Source organism: Labeo rohita, chromosome 25 (genome assembly GCF_022985175.1).
Source record: "Labeo rohita strain BAU-BD-2019 chromosome 25, IGBB_LRoh.1.0, whole genome shotgun sequence".
Classification (NCBI taxonomy): Eukaryota; Metazoa; Chordata; class Actinopteri; order Cypriniformes; family Cyprinidae; genus Labeo; species Labeo rohita.
In genome coordinates, this window is record NC_066893.1 from 24,917,258 (window position 1) to 24,940,022 (window position 22,765).

General features: G+C 31.9%; 1 protein-coding gene across 3 annotated transcripts in view; it reads left to right on the forward strand.

The window, feature by feature from the left end:
* Positions 1–22,765, forward strand: part of syt7a (synaptotagmin VIIa) — a 184,253-nt gene that overhangs the window by 134,545 nt on the left and 26,943 nt on the right. Inside the window, exon 2 of one of the 3 annotated variants that reach the window (XM_051099145.1) lies at positions 9,687–9,803. The exons of the other annotated variants lie outside the window; for them this stretch is intronic. Coding sequence (XP_050955102.1) covers positions 9,687–9,803 — 117 coding nt within the window. The remainder of the gene's footprint in view (positions 1–9,686; positions 9,804–22,765) is intronic. 3 annotated transcript variants of the gene reach the window in all.

Consider the following 22,765-nt stretch of genomic DNA (forward strand, 5'->3'; position numbering starts at 1 on the left):
ATTATCCACACGTGAACACACAGCAAATCGGCGTGATTGATGGATTTCATGGCTCTCAAGTGATGTAACATGGTTGAATTTGTAAGCCTGCCTCGGTTGTGCATATGCAACGTTTGGCTCTGTTGTGACGCATTTAATTGAATTATAATAGATGCTTTCCTGAACGGGGTCGGTGCGAGAGAAGGCCTGTAATTTTCACATTTAAACACAGTGATTCAGTGATGAATAACTAGGTGTCTTCACGCGCTGCTAGGTCAACAGCTTTTTATGACAGGATTGAAAAAGACTTTCTAGTGAAAGGCGGCTGGATGTTTTTTACAATTTCAGCTTTATTACGCTTACTGTCGTCATTTACTCACTTACACAATGTCACGTTGTTCCAAACCTGTATGATTTTAATACTGTTCTTTGAACAAAATGGACAAAAAAGTACTATAAAAGTGGCCAAAAGAATCCGTATAATTCAGAAGACAATTTTTATGTACTTTAAATCTATAATGATTTATATAATTATATATAATTATATACTTACAGATCAAACCATACCATTTCTGTAAAGAAAGTCTGTCATAGGGGTTTGTAACATTATAAGTACATCTTTAGGTAAACTATTCCATTAAATGTGTATGTTTGGTTACACGTGTTTGTTTGTTGTATGTGTGTTTGTATGCAGGCAGGTGTTGAAGTTAAAGTCTTCGCTACAGATTCACGTTAACCCTCAAGCATTGATTTTCTGTCCTCCGAATCATTACTCTCAAAATGGATTGTTACCCCAGGACAAAGAAAGGAAAGGGAAAGAAAGGGGAAATCAAGTCTGAGTCAAGGTTTTGAGACTCATACAACCATACTACTATTACTACTGATCCAGTTTGCAGTATAGATACTCTGCACGGTACGCAGATTTTCTGTATGCACTGAATACTTGGATGTACTACATTTGTCCTTGCATTTTCAGTACTTATAGCTGGAACTTTGATAACTGCAGTGCACATTGTTAAATGTTCACTATTTTACCAGTTTTATGCCAAATTGGTTTTATGAAATAACAGGGGTTTTTTTTTGTCTAAATTCGCCCTTCTACCAATGAATGCCTTAAATCAAAACAGAAATTCTTAAATTCATCCAAATCATGGAATCAAATGTTGCATGCATTACTAAAAATGAATATCATCTTCAGTATTTTTGTCTTGTTTTCCAGTATGAATTATTAAACATTCTTAAGTCGAGATACAGTTACTTTAAAAGCAAAATGAAGATATGAATTCTTGTTTTCTGAGAAACTGAACAAAACTGAGTTTCTGCTTGAAACAAAAACCAATATCTGTCAATAGGAGATAAAAACTTGTTTTCCCTCTGAATTAAGTAGATTTTCTGAGCCCATTGGCAGATATTAGTTTTATTCATAAACTGTTCAGATTTCTCATTTTGCCTGTCATGTATTTGAGGACTACAAAGCCAATCATAAGGGTCAATTTTGTGATTTATACATCTGAAAGCTGAACAAATAGGCTTTCCATTGATGTATGGTTTGTTAGGATAGGACAATATTTGTTCGAGATACAACAATTTGAAAATCTGTAGTTTGAGGGTGAAAAAAAAAAAAAAAAATCTAAATATTGAGAAAATCGCCTTTAAAGTTGACCAAATGAAGTTCTTAATGCATATTAATAATCAAAATTTAAGTTTTGATATATTTACGGTAGGAAATTCACAAAATTACTTCATGGAACATGATCTTTACTTAATATCATAATGATTTTTGGCGTAAAAGAAAAATCGATAATTTTGACCCATACGATATATTTTTGGCTTTTGCTACAAATATACCCGTGCTACTTAAGACTGGTTTTGTGGTCCAGGGTCACAAATATGGTTTTATCAAATAACAGAGTTTTTTGAGTCTAAATTCACCCTTCTACCAATTAATGCCTTTAAAATGCCTTAAATCAAAGCAGAAAGTCTTAAGTTCATGCAAATCATGGAATCAAATGTTGTATGCATTACTAAAAATTAATATCATCTTTAGTATTTTTGTCTTGTTTGATTGAATTATTAAACATCTTTAAGTCAAGATACAGTTACTTAAAAAGCAAAATGAAGATATGAATTCTTGTTTTCTGAGAAATTGAACAAAACCAAGCAAGTTTCTGCTTGAAACAATAACCAATATCTGTCAATAGGGGATAAAAACTTGTTTTCCTTTTGAATTAAGTAGATTTTCTGAGCCTGTTGGCAGATATTAGTTCGTTTTATTCATAAACACCATTCAGATTTGTCATTTTGCCTCTCAAGTATTTGAGGACTACCAGTCATAAGGATCATTTTCTTTATTTATACATCTGAAAGCTGAATAAATCAGCTTTCTATTGATGTATGGTTTGTTAGGATAGAACAATATTTGTCCAAGATAAAACTATTTGAGGGTGCAAAAAATATTGAGTAAAATATTGAGAAAATCGCCTTTAAAGTTGTCCATATTAAGTTCTTAATGCATAATAATAATCAGAAATTAAGTTTTGATATATTTACGGTAGGAAATTTACAAAATAACTTAATGGAACATGATCTTTACTTAATATCCTAATGATTTTTGTCATAAAAGAAAAATTGATTTTTATTTTTTAATTAATATATTTTTGCCAATTGCTGCAAATATATCCGTGCTACTTAAGACTGGTTTTGTGGTCCAGGGTCACAAATATGGTTTTATCAAATAACAGGGTTTTTTGAGTCTAAATTCGCCCTTCTACCAATGAATGCCTTAAAAATGCCTTAAATCAAAGCAGGAAGTCTTCAATTCATCCAAATCATGGAATCAAATGTTGCATGCATTACTCAAAATGAATATCATCTTCAGTATTTTTGTCTTGTTTTCCAGTATGAATTATTAAACATTCTTAAGTCGAGATACAGTTACTTAAAAAGCAAAATGAAGATATGAATTCTTGTTTTCTGAGAAACTGAACAAAACAAAGTAAGTTTCTGCTTGAAATGATAACCAATATCTGTCAATAGGAGATAAAAACTTGTTTTCCCTTTGACTTAAGTAGATTTTCTGAGCCCATTGGCAGATATTAGTTTTATTCATAAACTGTTCAGATTTGTCATTTTGCCTCTCAAGTATTTGAGGACTGCAAAACCAGTCATTAGGATCATTTCTTTATTTATACATCTGAAAGCTGAATAAATCAGCTTTCTATTGATGTATGGTTTGTTAGGATAGGCTCTTCTACCAATGAATGCCTTAAAAATGCCTTAAATCAAAGCAGAAAGTCTTAAATTCATCCAAATCATGGAATCAAATGTTGCATGAATTACTAAAAATGCATTACTAAAAATGAATATCATCTTTAGTATTTTTGTCTTGTTTGATTGAATTATTAAACATCCTTAAGTTGAGATACAGTTGCTTAAAAAGCAAAATGAAGATATGAATTCTTGTTTTCTAAGAAATTAAACAAAACTAAGCAAGTTTCTGCTTGAAACGATAACCAATATCTGTCAATAGGAGATAAAAATTTGTTTTCTCTTTGAATTAAGTAGATTTTCTGTGCCCATTGGCAGATATTAGTTTTATTCATAAACTCTGTTCGGATTTGTCACTTTGCCTCTCAAGTATTTGAGGACTACAAAAACAGTCATTAGGGTCAATTTTGTGATTTATACATCTGAAAGCTGAATAAATCAGCTTTCCATTGATTAATGGTTTGTTAGGATAGGACAATATTTGTCTGAGATACAACAGTTTGAAAATCCAGAGTTTGAGGGTGGAAAAAAAATATCAAAATATTGAGAAAATCGCCTTTAAAGTTGTCCAAATTTAGTTCTTAAGGCATATTACTAATCAAAAATTAAGTTTTGATATATTTATGGTAGGAAATTTACAAAATATCTTAATGAAACATGATCTTTACTTAATATCCTAATGATTTTTCGCATAAAAGAAAAATTGATAATTATGACCCACACAATGTATTGTTGGCTATTTTTTGGCTACAATTATACCCGTGCGACTTACGACTGGTTTTGTGGTCCAGGATCACATTTATTCATTGTGTGCTCCATACACATTTATTATTTTGAGATCATACTGACATATTCTGTACTCTTCAATTTTGGTCTTATGAAGGTCTTAAAAAGGTCATACATTTCCTCTTCGCGAAACCTGCAGAAACCCTGAAATAATGAAACGAAATAGGGTTTGTTCAACATATGAAGTTAAATGCATTACAGTATTCCTTAAGGTCTGCATTCTGTGGATTTTAGCTAACGCAGTAAATCATTTCATGCATACAGAGAATTTGCGACCCGTGAACAATGTGCGTACAGCAAAAATAGTGTGGAAGTATGCCGTTCCCAAAACATCCTTGTTCCGCTTATGCTGAAAAGTCTAAATATTTCATCTCCGCTAGTTAAAGGGGGATGTCATTGACACACATACATGGCCTTGGGTCTGACACAGAGACAGAGAAAAGGAGAACGAAGAAAGAAAGAGAGGAAGGGGGAGGTGGGGTGTAATTGAGGGTTGCTGGTGTGTTATCAGTGGTCAGCGACAGTCCTGTGAACATCCCCGAACATTCGCCCCGTCCGGCTCTCACCGGAAAAGTGCCTCTTTTTATTGCTTTGACAATAATGATTCCTGTCTGTTGCAAGCGCGAGTGTGTGCCGTGCGTGTGCGAGTGTGTAGTCGCACCAGCCAGGAGCTATTTTTTGCAGCCATTAAATTCTGAAAGGTAAAAATAGCCGGAGTGTGCCAAAATGGAGGGAAGCCCAGGAGAATATGAAGGAACGGATGGATTTACAGCAGGAGAGAGAAGAAAAATGGAAGATGGGGAAGTGGAGGGGGGAGGGATGAAGAGTATTAAAACCACTTTAGATGGGAGGAGAAGGAAAGGAAGTGAAGAACAAGAGATCATAATACCATATGACGAGGTTAGGACTTAAAGGAACAGCTCGGCTGAAAATGCTGGCATTTTTTACTCCGCATTTGTGTTGTTCAAAACCCGTATGCTTCTTATTTTTTGTGTAACGTAAAGGGCGATATTTTAAAAAAATATGCATACCATAGAGATTTGGCCCCAAAACATTTTCATAAATATTTAATTAATTAAAAATAAAACACTTAAAATAAAAATTTGTCTTAAATTTTAAAGGCAAATTTAGGCATCATAACAACATATGAATAATATTAAAAATAGTATATTATAATATAACAAAAGAAAAATATACATTTAGAGATTTGCTAAAGACAATTAATAGTGTTGTTTAATTGATGAAAACATACACACACACACACACACACATATATATAATATATATATATATATATATATATATATATATATATTAATGTTTATTTTGTGCTATAACTTGTAGTAAAATAGAAAAGGAGTGCTGCCGCTTAAACAAAAGCACATTAAAGAGCGCCAAAACAGCATTTATTGTTTGCATTTTATGATAAAATGTGTAGGATTTGAAAGTTGATAGTTTGTTTTTTTATCAGAAGTAACAAACCACAAAGCTTGTTGTGATTTTTCGCTGTGAGAGAGATACAAATAATGTTTGGTGAAGGGAAAAAAAGTGGATCTGGCAACCCTGGTTTGAACTACGAGTGATTAATAGGGTCAAACTAAATGTTTTTCGGCCCCCCATTGACAGGACACAATTTGCCCTAATGACTGCTTCTATATATGATGTTAAAATAAATTAAAAGTTAAATTAAACTTAAGTAGTAAGAAAAAAAAATGCTAAAAACACAACACAAAATTACAATGAAAACTGAAAATATTAAAATAAAGTCTAATGAAAAATATTACTATAAAATAAAAATTACTACGATATAAATATTAAGTCTGTAATAGTATATACATAATAGTAAAATACAAAATATTAAATAATAAATAATCTAATAATAAATAAAAATAAGTGACTATGGACCACAAAACCAGTCTTAAGAAGAACAGGTATATTTGTACCAATAGCCAAAAATACATTGTATGGGTCAAAATGATTGATTTTTGATTAGTAATATGCATTGCTAAGAACTTGATTTTGACTTAATTTTGTTATATATATATATATATATATATATATACACACACATCAACATAAAATGTAACATTGTATATTATCTTGTAACAATATGTTCATGGTAAGTCTATGAATTTTCGTGTGAACTGTTTCTTTAAGATCAGGAGGGAGAGACGGCGCCTTTCAAAAGCTGTTTAAGAGGAGTTTAATAGCAGGATATTAGAGAGAGGTTGAGGCTCAGAGATGAGGGGGATTTGTAAGGAGAGAGAAAAATGAAGAATGTAAGGAAGAGAAGAGAAGAGAAGAGGAGAGGAGATAGAGGGTGAGCAGTGACCCAGAAAGCAGCAGCTCAGTGCTGACACCTCACACACACACACAGCACTCTCAAATAGAAACAATTAGTCCAGATCTCTCTAACGGCCTTCAATTAAGGCTGAAGAGAGAGAAAGAGAGGGATGAAAACACCAGTGAAAGAGGAAGAGAGTGAGACAGGTGCAGAGAGGAGACTCCGATAATGTGTTGAGTGAAGAGGACAGTAAATCAATGTATGTGTGCCAAAGAATGTAGGTTTGAGTGTTTACATGCCTGTTCACACAGAAGAACTATCCTCTAAACACGACAGGAATGACTGGAGAACTATTCACACAGAGCGTGACATAACATGTTTGAATCAAAAAGCATGATTGTGCTTTTAAAGGAGCATGTGTTAATATACAAACACATCTGACATGAAATATTCATTTTGTTTAAATGCAAAACTGCAATGTACAATGGCATTTTAGTGCCACATTAAAAAATAAAAATAAAAATCTAAGATTCCGAGATTAAAGTCATAATATTTCGAGAATAAAGTCAAATCACTATGAGGATGTCAAAATACTACGAGAATAAAGTTGAAATATTTCGAGAATAAAGTCCTTAAAATTAACTCTTCCTCATCCCAGTAAGATGATGCGGCCACTCGGACGCAACAATATATAAATAAATAAATAAATAAATCATAATCCAGGCTATTTACATGCGCAATACAGGCAGTGCTCACAAAATATTATAACTTTAATTTATGCTATTGAAATTCTTGAAACATTTTGACAAATTCTCGTAGCATTCCAACTTTATATTCATAGTGTAGTATTTCGACTTTGTTCTTGTGGTATTTCGACTTTATTCTCGTAGTATTTCGACTTTATTCTTGTAGTATTTCGACTTTATTCTCGTAGTATTTCGACTTTGTTCTTGTGGTATTTCGACTTTATTCTTGTGGTATTTCGACTTTATTCTCGTAATATTTCGACTTTATTCTCGTAGTATTTTGACTTTATTCTCGTAGTATTTCAACTTTGTTCTCGTGGTATTTAGACTTTATTCTCATAGTATTTCAACTTTGTTCTCGTGGTGTTTCGACTTTATTCTCGACGCATTTTGACATTTTCGACAATTTATCTACAGTCTAATTTTAATATATAAATATATGTATAAAAAAAACCTGTTGTAGTTATAGTTCTTGCCATCGACGGGTCTCGTTCACTTAGGGAGTGTTTACATGACACTGTTTTTAACTAAAAATGTAAAACTTTATGAATTTTGGCCATTTATTTACATTTGAAAACAATACCGTTATCTTCATGTAAATTAGAACACAGTGACGTCACACGCATATGTTTTACATCTTCAGTCTATATGTGTGCAGATACGTGTTTCTTTACAAAGTGACCTCGCCAACTACTGGCCTGGCATGCATTTTTAGTTGTTTTCGTGGATTTGCTTGAACAGGGATTGTTTTGACAACGTTGTTGTTTGTACGGAAATCTTTTCAAAAAGCTAAGGAAAAACATTTCCATTTTTAAGACATTGTAGTTGTGTAAATGTACCCTTAAAGCTCAAGAATACTTTGTGTTTTTTAAAGCATACGCTAAAGTATAATCTATTTGAGGCATACATGAATGCAGGAGGCCGACATATGTGCTCCAGAAAGCTTTATCTTTGTTGCAGTCTCCGCTATTTTGTTGTAGTTACATCTCTTTATAGTTTTATTTTCTATTGTGAAACTACAGGCTAGATTTTTTTCTTACCATAAACTGAACGTTATTAGTGTAGGCTCCATTATATTTATTGTTGTACTTATCCTTATAGCTATAGTTTTTGGTGTGAACAGGCTTGTGAAGAGGGTAGTTCACACAAAAATGACAATTCTTTCATTATTTACTCACCCTCAAGTTACTCCAAACCTGTGTTACTTTCTTTCTTCTGTTGAACATAAAAAGAAGATATTTGAACATTTCTTGGTAACTAAATAATCGCTGGTAGCTATTAGCTATGTTTCCATCACCGTTTTTTGAAATATAGGGCTGTCCCCTAATAGTCAACTAACCATTAATCAACGAGAAGAGGCTTGGTCGACCAAAATTTTATTAGCCACTCGGTGCAGTTGCTTGAACTTAAAATACTCCGTCATTTTTGCTCATACAGATAAGAGTAATACATCTTTTGAATCTGTAAAGACTGTACGTTTATTTGTGTGCACTCACAATAACAACAAAACATTGTGCTTTTGTAAAATAATTAAAGCAAGCAGGATGTGCTTTCTGCTGTCTCAGTCTCTGTAAACTTGAGGGCATCACTTCGAAACTCTGTGTATACTTGCCTTACACACATGGAAATATATCTATAGAGAGTCTACTTTTGTGTAATCCATATGAAACATGCAACGTTAATGCAGTCTACATTCATAATTATTATCTGCTGGTGCGCTGTGGCAAGATTTTTTTGTGTGTACATAAGTGCTTATTAGGCAATGTATGTAGGCAATTAAAGACTCATTATTATGTTTTATATGGTTTATTAATAAACATTCAAATAAATGCATAAAATGCACGACTGCTAGTCTAACAGAAAATTCCTAATCCCTAATCGCATCAAATTTCAGAAACATCAATTTCGAAAAAAAAAAATTAATTTGCAAAAAAGTTATGCTTGCTTTAGATGGTTTGAGACTTGTGTGAAAAAGCGTTAATGCGAATAATGGGAGATGGAAATGCACTGACGGAATTAATTCCTCCATGTGCATAAAACAGTCATGTGACTTTGCGTGATGGTACGGCATAACTTTACTAACCAGCAGATCAATCTCGTTGCACAGCATCTGAAATGTGGTTATGGTCTTTCTTAATGTCTGTCATCAAAGTATTTCTGTGTAATCACCTCCCAGAACTGTCTTACACGATAGCGTAGTAAGAAACTCATACAGATTTAAAACAACTTGAGGGTGTGTCAATAATGAGTACATTTTAATTTTTGGGTGTACTATCCCTTTAAGAAAAGCTGCGATATATCTCGAGCTGCAAGGGTTATTTGTATAATAGCGCAGCTATGCAGATGTACAACTGGTTTGTAATTTTGAGGATGGCACACGCGGCATTTCGTGAGGATCTTGAGTCTTAAGTATTAATATGAAAATAAGTGCATATTTGTTAACCAGCTGCTGTAAAACAAAGTGGAACGGGGCTGATATCACAAACTCAACACTAATAATACCTGTTGCCTACTAACGGTTTCTCCTTCTTGTGTTTCCTCTCGCTGTCATCTCTAACTTTCTGCACTCTACTGCTCTCTCTTTCTGCTCTCTCTTTGTTTCGTGTGTCATTTTCTTGGTGAAGGGAAGGAAAAATGGTGGTTCTGTCTCTCGCGATCGGATTGGCCGAGCAGGACGACTTTGCCAATCTTCCAGACCTACAGGAAGTACCGCCCAGTCAAGAAACCCCCCCTGACAAGAGGTATCTGTCAGAGCGTGTGTGCGCGTGTGTGCGTGGAGAGATGTATTATATGTTTGACCAACCCACTGCAAGCGGTTGAGCACCTGCCAGAGAGCACGGCATTGTGGGTTATACCCATCATAGAGTAGATTTGCCACAGGCTCTGGGGCAGCAGTTACAAACACAGCGGTGTGTTGAGTTCTCGCTCAATCTCTCTTTCAAGTCGTAATGAGAGCCAGTGGTTTCTCTCAAGCTCTGTTCCAAAATGCTAGTGAGCCGTCATAGTTTCAGCTGCCAACATGGGCAGCCAAATCTCATAAGCGAGTTTTTTGTAGTGCACTTCATAGGCAGCAGCTCTGCATGGCAGGTGAGCATCATGAAAGAACTCTACTCATGAGAAACAACGCTTAATTGACTGCGGTAAAGTTTAACATTTGCATATTGCTAATCTGATGACGTGATACTCTAATAAATTGTTTCGACCCTGTTGGTTGGGACGAAAGTAACACACAGGTGGGTCAAAAGTAACACAACAATACAAGCTAGATTTACTCTACTCATTTTTATTAAATATGCATGACTGTGACCTTGTTAATATGTAACTGCAAACATATCTTGTCCTTAATCTTTGCAAGAAATTATTACATTTTCCTTTTAAATTTAAGTTTCATCAAATGTATGAAAAACCGAGTGTACAAACCTGAATTGTTTAAATTATTTATCTATTTTTATTATTTATCTACTTATTTTTATTAAACATTTTTTTTTAACAGGATGAACAATATGAAAATTAAATTAAATTAGCATCATGTAAATTCTCAGCATAATTTAACAGTAGGCCTATTCATGTTTCCATCCAGTTGTTTATATGCATAAATTCAAAATGTGCATAAAACCATCTGGAAACACTGCAAATTCATAGGCGGATGTGGAAAAGCTAAGGTATGGCTAAGCTAAGGTACCTAAATATGACTAAGGTAAATGCGATGCGGCAACAGCCCCGAGACTGATATTCCTGACAGAAACGCCCTCTCATGAACATGTGGCTGAATCAGACTAAAAAAATCTTCTGACCCTCACTCTTAGCATATTCTTTTGGTATAATACAACATAAACATTTATAATAAACGTTTTAATAAATGATGCAAGACACAGAAAGTCACCAAATCAGCATGCTGCGGGACAAAAGAAACAGTTGTTGTCACTGTAGGGGGACAAAAGTAACAAGTGTTACTTTTTTAAGTAACACTTAACCGATTTAACAAGTAACCGATTTACTTCTATAATTAAAAACTCTGAAAAGCCAAACTTCAGGATGTATTACAGCACTAAATAACATGTAGATTGATCATTACTGTAACACCTGAAATGAGAAACAACACAACTAATTTGAAAAAAAAATGACTGCTTCCATAATTTACTTATTGTATTCGAAAACTGCTTTCCGAACCTGACCGCGGGAAACAATGATGGAATCACGTGATATTTCTCAGCTCCATCAAGGGTTGCGTGCTGAGTGTGCTGTCATAGCTTGGAAAGTAAATATAGTCTGGGCTCTGAGAAAATAGAAAATCTTTGTTACTTTCGTCCCCACTCTCCCCTACTCAAATTAAAGGAACACTCCACTTTTTTTAAAAAAAAAATAGGCTAATTTTCCAACTCCCCTAGAGTTAAACAGTCGAGTTTTCCTGTTTTCGAATCAAAACTCAACTCAAAAACTCAACTGCTTAACTCTAGGGGAGTTGGACAATGAGCCTATTTTCAAAAAAGTGCAGTGTTCCCTTAACATAAAAATGCAGACAAGTTCTGAATAAAATAGTGCATTTTAACTATTTATATTCCAAAAGTTTGAACCTAACATGTGGCTAAATAGTGATACTCATGAGAACTACAGAAGAAACGTCACTTTTTAGTTGATTTTATTAGCATGATGTTAGCATGTTGTACATTGCGATACTCTAATAAGCATTAAAAATATGTTTAACATACAAATAATGAGTAAAGCAGCACATTTTTAGTTAGATTAATCGTTTTGGTTGACACTAAATGAGTATTGACAAAACAGCTCTCTTTTGAATACTAAGAATACTGAAATTAGATTGGAAGAGTTGATTAAATTAATATAAAAATACATTGTACAGACAAGTTCTGAATAAAATTCCAATAGTTTCATGCTAGCGTGTGACTAAATAGCAATGCTCATTAGAAATAAAGTACTTTCACTTGATTTTATTAGCATGATTAGCATGTTGTTGTGTTTACATTGCAATACTCAAATACACCTTAAAAAAATCAGTTAAGTAGTTTGTTTTTTATTCAGTTTCTCTTTTTAACAGATAGCAGTTTAAATTTTTAACAGATTAACAGTTTAAATGCAGCTTCAAATGGCTCTAAACGATCCCAACCGAGGAAGACGGGTGTTATCTAGCGAAATAATCGGGCATTTTTTTTTTTTTTTTTTCGCAAAATTAAAATTCCTATGCTTTTTAAGCACAAAAGCTTGTGTAGCACTAGCTCTGGGATGCGCGTCCACAACGCTACGTACTACAGAATCACATCGAAAGGTCACATGCAACTTAGGTAGAACTACAGACCCAGTGTTTACAAAGCGAACGTGCAAAGACTAATGAAGTGCAAGTAAGTCAAACGCTGTTTACAAACAAAAAGGTACAATGATGTTGGATGATTCTGAAGTTGTAGGAGAAAATGAGATGGAGCTTTTTTTTACCCTACCTTTTTGAGCCGGAGTACACAGATGATTAACTTAGACAGAGAGGAGACTGCTGCGGCGACACAAGTCTTTCAAGCCTCGGGCAGACCACGTTCAAACGAGACTTGGTGGTGCACGTGTGGAAAATGCCAACCATTGCCAACGGAGCAGGAATCTCAATGCTGTCAAGAATGGACCATATCTATTCCACTGTCAGAAAGAATCAGCAAGTCAGGTGGTGAGTCGTGCGTGACCTTTCGATGTGATTCTGTAGTACGTAGCGTCGTGGACGCACATCCCAGAGCTAGTGCTACATGAGCTTTAGTGCTTAAAAAGTATACAAATTTAAATTTTTCGAAAACAATTACAGATAGTTTCGCTAGATAAGACCCTTCTTCCTCGGCTGGGATCGTTTAGAGCCATCTGAAGCTGCGTTTAAACTACATTTTGGAAGTAAATCGGGGCACCGTTGAAGTCCATTATATGGATGACAAAGGGGTGAGGAAATTATTTGTAAATTGTTGTTCTGGAAGTGGACTTCTCCTTTAAAGTATTCTTTCAGTTAGTTTGTCCCGATGTTTCCTTGAAGAAGGAAGTGATGCTGCCTTAGATTTGTGTCTAAACTAGGCTTTTTGTAGTTGTGTTATTTTCCACCTACCTCGTGGAACAAGGAACAGGCAGGATGAATGCTGTCTAAGTAGGCGTCTCGCTAGGTTTTGGAAGAGAGCTTCAGAATGACTGATCCAATGTAATTTAACAAGCTGTACGTTCGGCTGTATGTCGCTAATAAGTACTGAGCTCATTAATCATGCTAATGAGACTCACCTGAGGCTAACGGGCTGTTTGAACGCCATTGGTGGCTGTGTGGGCCAGGGCTCAGCCAATGAGCTGTGAGATACAGTGACTTACTTCACGCTGAGACGTGAACTGTTGTGATCTCGACTGCGCATCTTGTTTATTTCTGTTTTTTCGGCATTTTTATCCCTATTTGTTCTACTTTGATCCTCTGACTTCAGCGTCAGATCCTTTTATCTCTGTTTTCCTTGAACACATCTCTCAAGTTCACTGTTTTCCTCTTGTCTTTTATGCTTTCTGGTGTATATTTGTGCTCTCTCACTAGGTGTCTCATTAGCTTTACTTTTCCCGCTCTGACAAATGTTCTGAATGGAAACTGCTCTGCAGTATGCAGTGTAAGTTGTATGTGAAACAGCGTGCAGTATGAACAGATAAATATTTTAGACCAATTGTTGTCCTCAATCACATGAACTCATTCAATTTAATAAATCATTACATAAATACGTACAGCATATACTGGACGCAAATTGTTTGTCAGAAATGTTTTTAAGTTTAAATTTACTTCTAATTAGAATTAAATGGTAAAAAAAATACAGTTTTCATAGCCATATTTACGTTTATTATTGTTGTTATTGTTATTATTATAAATAAAAATACTTACTTTTTTATCATTTTAATTATTATTATTATTGTTATTATTATTATGTATAAAAAACACAAACTGTGTGTATAAACATTAAATGATTTTTGTTAAATACAAAATATATTTTTTTAAATTATAGAATTAATACAAATTTCTATACATTAAATATGTATTATATTACAAAAATATATATATATATATATACATATTATATATATATATATATATATACACATATTATATATATATATATATATATATATACATATTATATATATATATATATATATATATATATATATATATATTCATATTATATATATATATATATGTGTGTGTATATAATATATTACATATAAAAAGTTAAATTTAATAAATCATTATTTACATAAGTAAGTACAGTATATATGCAAATGATTGTTCAGCATTTTTTAACTTTAAATTGACTTCTAATTATAATTTAATGATGGAAAACCAGTTAACAAAATAACCAATTTACATTTATTATTTATATATATATATATATATATATATATATATATATATATATAAAATATTATATAATATTTATTTTTTATATATTAGAATTAGTACATATTTCATATATTAAATATGTTATATTACAAAAATATATATATATATATATATATATATATATATAACATTTTCTGTATTATAAATAATAACAATATTATATATTATAATGTACTTCTGATTATAATGTAATGATAAAAAAACAGTTAGCAAAATAGCCATATTTACATTTATTATTATTATTATTATTATATAAATTTTAATATATTATAAAATATTAATTATAATAACTATTATTATAAATAAGTATTTATTAAAAAGCAAAAATAGTTTACATATAGCATGTAAATAACATGCTATATAACATTTGATAAAATAAATAATTTTTCATTATTTCTAAATTAGGATTAAAAATAAATTACAAAAAAAAATCTGAATTAGTAAATGTAAGGATTTTTTAAAGTGACATCAACCTGTGATTTTCTTTTTTGATTCTTTTTTTTTTTTTCAAATGAATTTGAACATTTTTAAGATTTTTTTTTACAAAGTTGGATTAAATAATAAATTTAATTCACAAAATTACAGTATTTACATGTATTATTTTTAAAGTAGGAATGTGCAAATAAATGTTTAAAAATATGAATGTAAATATGGATATTATACATTAGATTTATGTTTAATCCAATTTTGTGTTTAAAAATTCTACACTTCAAATTCTGATGAAAATTAAAAAATCACAGGTTGATGCCGCTTCTGAATCTTTTGTCACTGTAAATGAAAGGCTGAGTGCATTGCATTATGGGTTACCATATATTGAAAATTAACAACTGCACCTCTTAGGAGAAAATGAGTATGCATTCAGAAAATGCAAATATTGTGCTCAGTGTGCTTGTTGCATAAATAGTATGAGTGTGTGTGTGCATGTGAGCGATTGCTGAATTGCTCTGCGAAGGTTTTCTATTATTTCGATTCTTGCCTGTCACTTACATAAACATTCATTTATTAAAAAGCATTGCTCTCTAGATAACACACAGCACACAGTCAGCCTACACCTCTCCAGGGAAATCCTCTCTGGCTAACCAGCGATCATGGCACAGTGTTTTTGCGCTGGATAATGGCAGTGAGTCACAGGCTGAATTAGTTTTTGATCATTTAGAGGGCCGACGAGTGATCGCAGCTAAATTAGAGAACGCAGACGCGAGTGTCTGTCTCTCTCTCTGTGTGAGTCTCACAGACAGCCGCTTACGGCATTGGCGGTATGATTTAGTGTGTTTGGTGGCGTGCCAGTGAGAGGAGAGCACTGACGCCGTGGTCGAGGCTAATTTACAGGCCTGTGACTGAAGTGGCGTAAGTCTCCTGAGACCGCCGCTGACACACACTCGGATGCCTCTTTAAACACCAAGAAAACATTAGGGGTCGCCCTGATCACCATTAATATTAGACAGACTGATGCAGGACTTCATTATGATGGAGACACCTGTAGTTCCTGTGCTGCTAGCGCCTCCTCTGGTGAAGCCAAGTATTGCTGCTCTCAACCTGGAAAAATGCAATACACATTATATACACATGAATGTTCAGTTGTAGGACTGAGGAGATATGTTTGTTTGTGTTTATAAATATATATCTGTGTGTGTGTGTGTGTGTGTGTGTGTATTAACTTAAATTAAATTACATTTTTGTTGATGTCAAATGTGTGTGTGTGTGTGTATATTAACAATAATTAAAATTCTCTCTCTATATATGTAATTTTAGATATATATTATATTAAACTTTATATATATTTTAAATATGTGTTTGAATGTATATTACAAGTCCTAATATTAATATATGTCAAACACACACAAACACACACACACACACACACACATATTGTAAATATATATATATATATATATAGGTATTTTCAATTATTAAAATTGAAAAACTTCAATAGTATTTATTTAATTATATATATATATATTTTACAAATATTTTTATTATAAGATTAATATTGTAATAAAAATACAGTCACACATACACACATATATTTATATATATATACTTTTATTAAGAATAATTATTAAAAATTATTAATTGTGTTAGTGAATTATGTATTTTTATTATTAATGTGTAATGTCTTAATTATTACATTTGTATTATATATATTAACTATTAGTGTCGTTTTATCTATTAATGTGTTTTTACTTTCATTATATATTCATATATATAAATTATATAATATAATTAATATATATATAAATTCTTTATATTTTTGACATGTATTTAAATATATTATATTATATTAAATATAAAAATGATATAATAATTTTTGTAAAGTTTTAAAATTAAATATATATATATATATATATATAGATGATAGATCGATAGATAGATAGATAGATAGATAGATAGATAGATAGATAGATAGATAGATAGATAGATTACTGTATTGTGTGTTTTTAAGTATTAATTTATATATTTTTTTTAAATTATATAATGATATTTTATGTATTAATGTATTTTTACTTATTACTTTAATTATATATTAATATATAACTTTTAAATTTTTTGACATGTATTTAAATATATTGTATAATATATTTAAAAATTATTTTGTAAAGTTTTACTTATAAAATGTTATTTTATTTTATATATATTTATGTATTATTGTGTTTTTAAATATTAATTTAATTATGTATTTAATGTATGTATATAAATATAAATATAAAAATTATATAATATTAATAATTAAACTTATAACAAATAATTTAACTTAATTTTTTGTAAAATTTTACTTAAATTCTACAATAATTAATACTACATAATACTACTTAATTAATAATATAATGCATTTTAAAATATATATATATATATATATATACACATAAACACACACACATACACACATTAACAAATGAATACTTAATAAATATATAAAAATACCAAATATATTCATTTTCAGATAAACATGGTTAATGTGCTGGATAAATAATATTTCATTACATACTATAATGTTCATTACAGTAGCTAAATTTTGTTAAATATCTTGTAGTGTGGCTAACTAGCTGTTGAAAATAGTATGTTTACCGGCAGTGTAACTGGTAGTTTGTGTAAAGCATCTTCCCCAGCACCACTGTAGAGGTCAACAGCGTTTGGTGAACTTTCTCTTGAAACTCCACTTGACTTGTTCAATATTTCTCAGATGTTCCGGGTGGCTTATTCGCTCTTTCTCTCACTTTTTTCGCCTCCAACACGTTTTTCCTTTTCTCTCGTTGCCTGGTTAATTAGGGCTGGAGTAAAACTCAGCGCTCGCCAAACACACACACATGCAATTAACTCAGCCAGGAAGAGCTAGCAGACTAATAAGGAGAAGACACAGAGCGAAAGAGAGAGACTGTGTCTGAATGGCCAAGCCTTCTAGCTGTTGGCACGTTCCTCTGGCCCATTTGCGGCTGCTCTGAAGGCTCGTGATTACCCAGAATGCCCAGTGAATGAGAATCAAACAGGAAGCGCTCGGCACTGGAGTAGCAACATAGCTGCGCTCACGTATTAAAGCGGTGGCAGATATAATGTGGAAAGCAAATGATGTCGGAGACGGAGATAATGTATTCACACACACAAACACGCACACGCACGCAGGCTTTGAAGTGCGATCTGATGGTTGTATCTGTGTGAAGTGCTTAAATCAGCATGAGTGAGATTACAGATACTGGATCATTGAGACGCTGGGATGAATATGTGAGTGAATCTCACAATGCCTAGCTCATAATTCACTCCAACATCCAAAAAAAAAAAAAGTCAAATTAATTATAAAATTACACACAAAAAAGATTTAAAAATATAAAAATGATTACAAATATATTTCTGTAATTACCTATTTGGAAGAATATCTGTTAGAAGTTGCACACTTGTTTATTCATTTTATTATTTAGTTGCTACAAATTATATGTTTTGGTGGCTTCTCACAACATGATTTTGCTATTTATTAAAAAATAATAATTACATTTTAAAGGAATTATTATTCCTAGAAAATTATGTTTTGCATAAAAATTACAACACTTACTTTTTAGCTTACTTTTTTAAATGACTTTTTTTAATATTTTAAAATTCAATACATTTATTTATTTGTTTGTTTGTGTGCATTAAAAAATGAAATTAAGGATATTTTTAAGACTTTATTTATTTATTTATTTATTACATAATTTTCATGACAGTTAAAGGTGAAACGAAAACTAATGACAGGTTTCCTGAACACAAAATATATATTTTTGGAAATTGATTAATTAAATAAATAAATGAATGAATGAATTATTTATTTATCCTGAAAAATTACGCTAAGCATATTTTTAAGACTAATTCTTTATATGAAATAAAAAAAAAAAAAATTATTTATTTATTTATTTATTTTACATTATTGTTATGACAGTTAAAAGTGAAACGAAATGAATATATATTTGAATATATATATGAATATATATAAAATATATATTTTTGGAAATAAATAAATATTTATCAATCTATCCTGGACAGATCCTGCATAAAATACATGAAGCATGTTTTTAAGACTAATTCTGTATATAAAGTAAAAAAAATAAATAAATAAAAAAAAAAAAATTATTTATTTTTTTTTTTTTTTACATTATTTTCATGGCATTTAAAGGTGAAGTGAAAACTAAGGACTGCTTTCAAATACGTTGCAATTATTTATTTACTTATTTATTTACTTACTTAACCTTTTAATTTTTTTAAAAATAAATTCAGTACATTTATTTATTTGTTTGTTTGCATAAAAAAGGAAGCATATTTTTAAGACTGTTTATTTATTTATTTATTTTTATTTTTTTACATTGTTTTCATAACAATTAAAGGTGAAGTGAAAACTAGTGACTGCTTTTAAATAGGTTTCATCCATTTATTTATTTATTTATTTATTTATTTTACTTGCTTACGTTGTTAAATTACCTTTTTTATTTTTAAAAAATTCAGTACAAACATTTTCTAACATTTTGTATGTTTTCTTAAACATACAACTTGATTGATTGATTGATTGATGACTAATTTAAAATTTAAAATTTAACATGCATTAACAATCTTTATTTGCTTATTTAAATAAACTTAAATTCTGTACAACAAATACAATTTTAATATCAGATTTGCAAATATAAATAAAAAATATTATTTAATATAGTACTAATTATTTTTCAGTGTGCTGCTGAGAAATGGGATTAAACATGCTTAATTATCATTAAAAATAATAATAATAATATAATATAATAATAGAGAAAAGAATAATTCTCTTAAAGCAGACTTCATTTATCTTGTGCACAATATAATTTCTTATTTCATTTGATGTTGAAGTGTGACCCGGATGTGTTTCGTGACATTGGCTCATGTGCCGTGCGCAGCGAGAGACAGCGATTCATATCACGTCGCCTTTGTCACGTAAAGACTCGTCACACATACTAACACACACAGCTTTTCTCTGCCATTTTGCTGTTGATTCAAGCGTGCGGCACCTTTATAGCGAGGCTTTGCTGAGGATCGGGGCTGAAGCTCCCACTGCGATCATGGCATTTAGATTGAATGGATTTAAAAGCACACACACAGAGTCTAAATGCTGTGAGACTCTCAACTGCGTTGTGTCAGAAAGAGGATCTTTCTGATGTAAACCCAGCTGTAGGCTCTCAGAATCTTTAGTCTGTTAGTTGGAGTCTATGAATGAAACTCAACACAATTCACATTGTGTGTTGTTCTACTGTATACACTATTGACATTTACACTATTCACTGTGGTATACTAATGTAATGCATTAGACGCATTATATACTGTATGCTGCCTAATGATGAAATATAATATTTATTTTGAACCTTGAACATTATATATACACTACCATTTACTACTTTTGGTGAAAGAAGTCTCTGCTGCTCAATAAGGCTGCATTTATTTGATCAAAAATACAGTGAAAACAGTAAAATATTAAACAGTAAAATATTATTACAATTTTACTTGAATATATTTTAAAATGTAATTTCTTTCTGTGATGCAAAGCTGAATTTTCAGCTTCATTACTCCAGTCTTCAGTGTCACATGATCCTAATATGCTGATTTATTATCAATGTTGGAAACAGTTGTGCTGCTTAATATTTTTTTGGAACTTTTCAGAATTCTTTGATCCATAAACAATGAAAAAGAACAGCATTTATTAAAAAATAGAAGTATTTTCTAACGATTTAAGTCTTTACTATCCCTTTTAATCACTTTTTATCATTGTAACACATCCTTGCTGAATACAATTATTTTTTGCAAACAAAGAAAAAATAAGAATCCAAAAAAAAATGGACAGGTTCCAACAAAATCTTAACTGCACTTGTTTTCAGCACTCATAATAAATCAGTATATTAAAATAATTTCTGAAGAGTCATGTGACACTGAAGACTGAAGTAATGATGCTGTAAATTCAGCTTTGCATCACAGGAATAAATTGCATTTTAAAAAAATATTCAAAGAGAAAAAACAACTATTTTAAATTGCAATAATATTTCACAATATTACTGTTTTGTTCTGTATTTTGAATCAAATAAACGCAGACTTGAACAGCAAGATCTTTCAACACCTTCCGATATTCAATCATGTTTATTTTGGGCTATAACTTGTATTAAAGTGGAAAAGACTCGCTCTCTGCACTGCCACTTGAACTGAACCATGTGTTTTTCTCCTTCTCTTTGACCGGATACAATCAGTGTTGCCAAGTCTATGGTTTTCCAGTGGAATTGGGCTACTTTAACAATGTTGCCACGGGTTGTTTTTCAACCATCCCGTGGGTTCAAGCGCCCCCAATAACGTGATATTTAGCCCCTGGAATGCAAATTTAATGGAGGTTCCTTGCCAAAAACGTATATTTTACCCCCCGGAAATTTGATTTTTCCCTGGGAGCCCCCCTCGAAATGCAATGGGGCTGGTTTTGATTAGCAATTGAGCGGGTTTTGATATCGTCGGCCCTGATGACTGCTTTGATTTGCGGATATATCGGTGCCTACCTAATATATATGTTCAGTCATGTTTATTTTGTGCTATAACTTGTATTAAAGTGGAAAAGACTCGCTCTCTTTGCTGCCGAAGCAATTGAATTGAATTGAAGCACATGAAAGCGTACGAAAACGGCATTTATTGTTTTTCATTTTGTGATAAAATGTGATTTGATGCAAGTGTAGCATTACAAATAATGTTTGGTGAAGGGAAAACAGTGGATCTGGCAACCCTGGCTTGAACTACTGGTGATTCATAGGGTCAAACCAAATGATTGCTCGACATGTTTTTCTCCCCCCTCTTTGACAGTGGTGTTGCCAAGTCCACGGTTTTCCCGTGGAATTGGACTACTTTAACACTGTTGCCACGGGTTGTTTTTCATGTCCGCTGGTTAAAGCGCCCCCCCAATAACGCAATATTTAGCCCCTGGAATGCAAATTTTACTGGAGGAACCCCACCCAAAAATGTGTATTTTACCCACCGGGAATGTGATTTTTGACTGGGGAACCCCCTCAAAATGCAATTGGTCCAGTTTTTGGCTGATTTTGAGTAGCAATTGGGCAGGCTTTAATACCGTTGGCCCTGATGATTGCTTTTATTGGCCGATGCATATCAGTGCATCCCTAATATATATATATTCCGTCATGTTTATTTTGTGCTATAACTAGTTTTAAAGTGCAAAAGGCTCCCTGCACTGCAGCTTGAACTGAAGCACATCAAGCATGCCAAAACGGCATTTATTGTTTGCATTTTGTAATAAAATCTGATTTGATGCGAGCATAGCATTACAAATAAGGTTTGGTAAAGGAAAAACCGTGGACCTGGCAACCCTGACTTGAACTACTGGTGATTCATAGGGTCTAACAAAATGATTGCTCGACATGTTTTTATATATATATATATGTATGTATGTATGTATATATATGTATATATATATATATATATATATATTCATGTTTTTATGTATATATATTTATATACTGTATATATACAAAAAAAACAACAACTGATTTTCAGTAGTTTATTTTGTGCTATAACTTGTATTAAAGAGAAGGAGACTCGCTCTCTGCATTGCTGCTTGAACTGAAGCACATTAAAGCATGCCGAAAGAGCATTTATTGTTTACATTTTGTGATAAAATGTGATTTGATGCGAGAGTCACATTACAAATAATAATTGGTGAAGGGAAAACAGTGGAACTTGCAACCCTACCTTGAATTACTCATAGGGCCATCCATTGTCAGGATCTTTTGTCGGCCCTGATGATTTCTTTTATTGGCCGATATATCAGTGCAT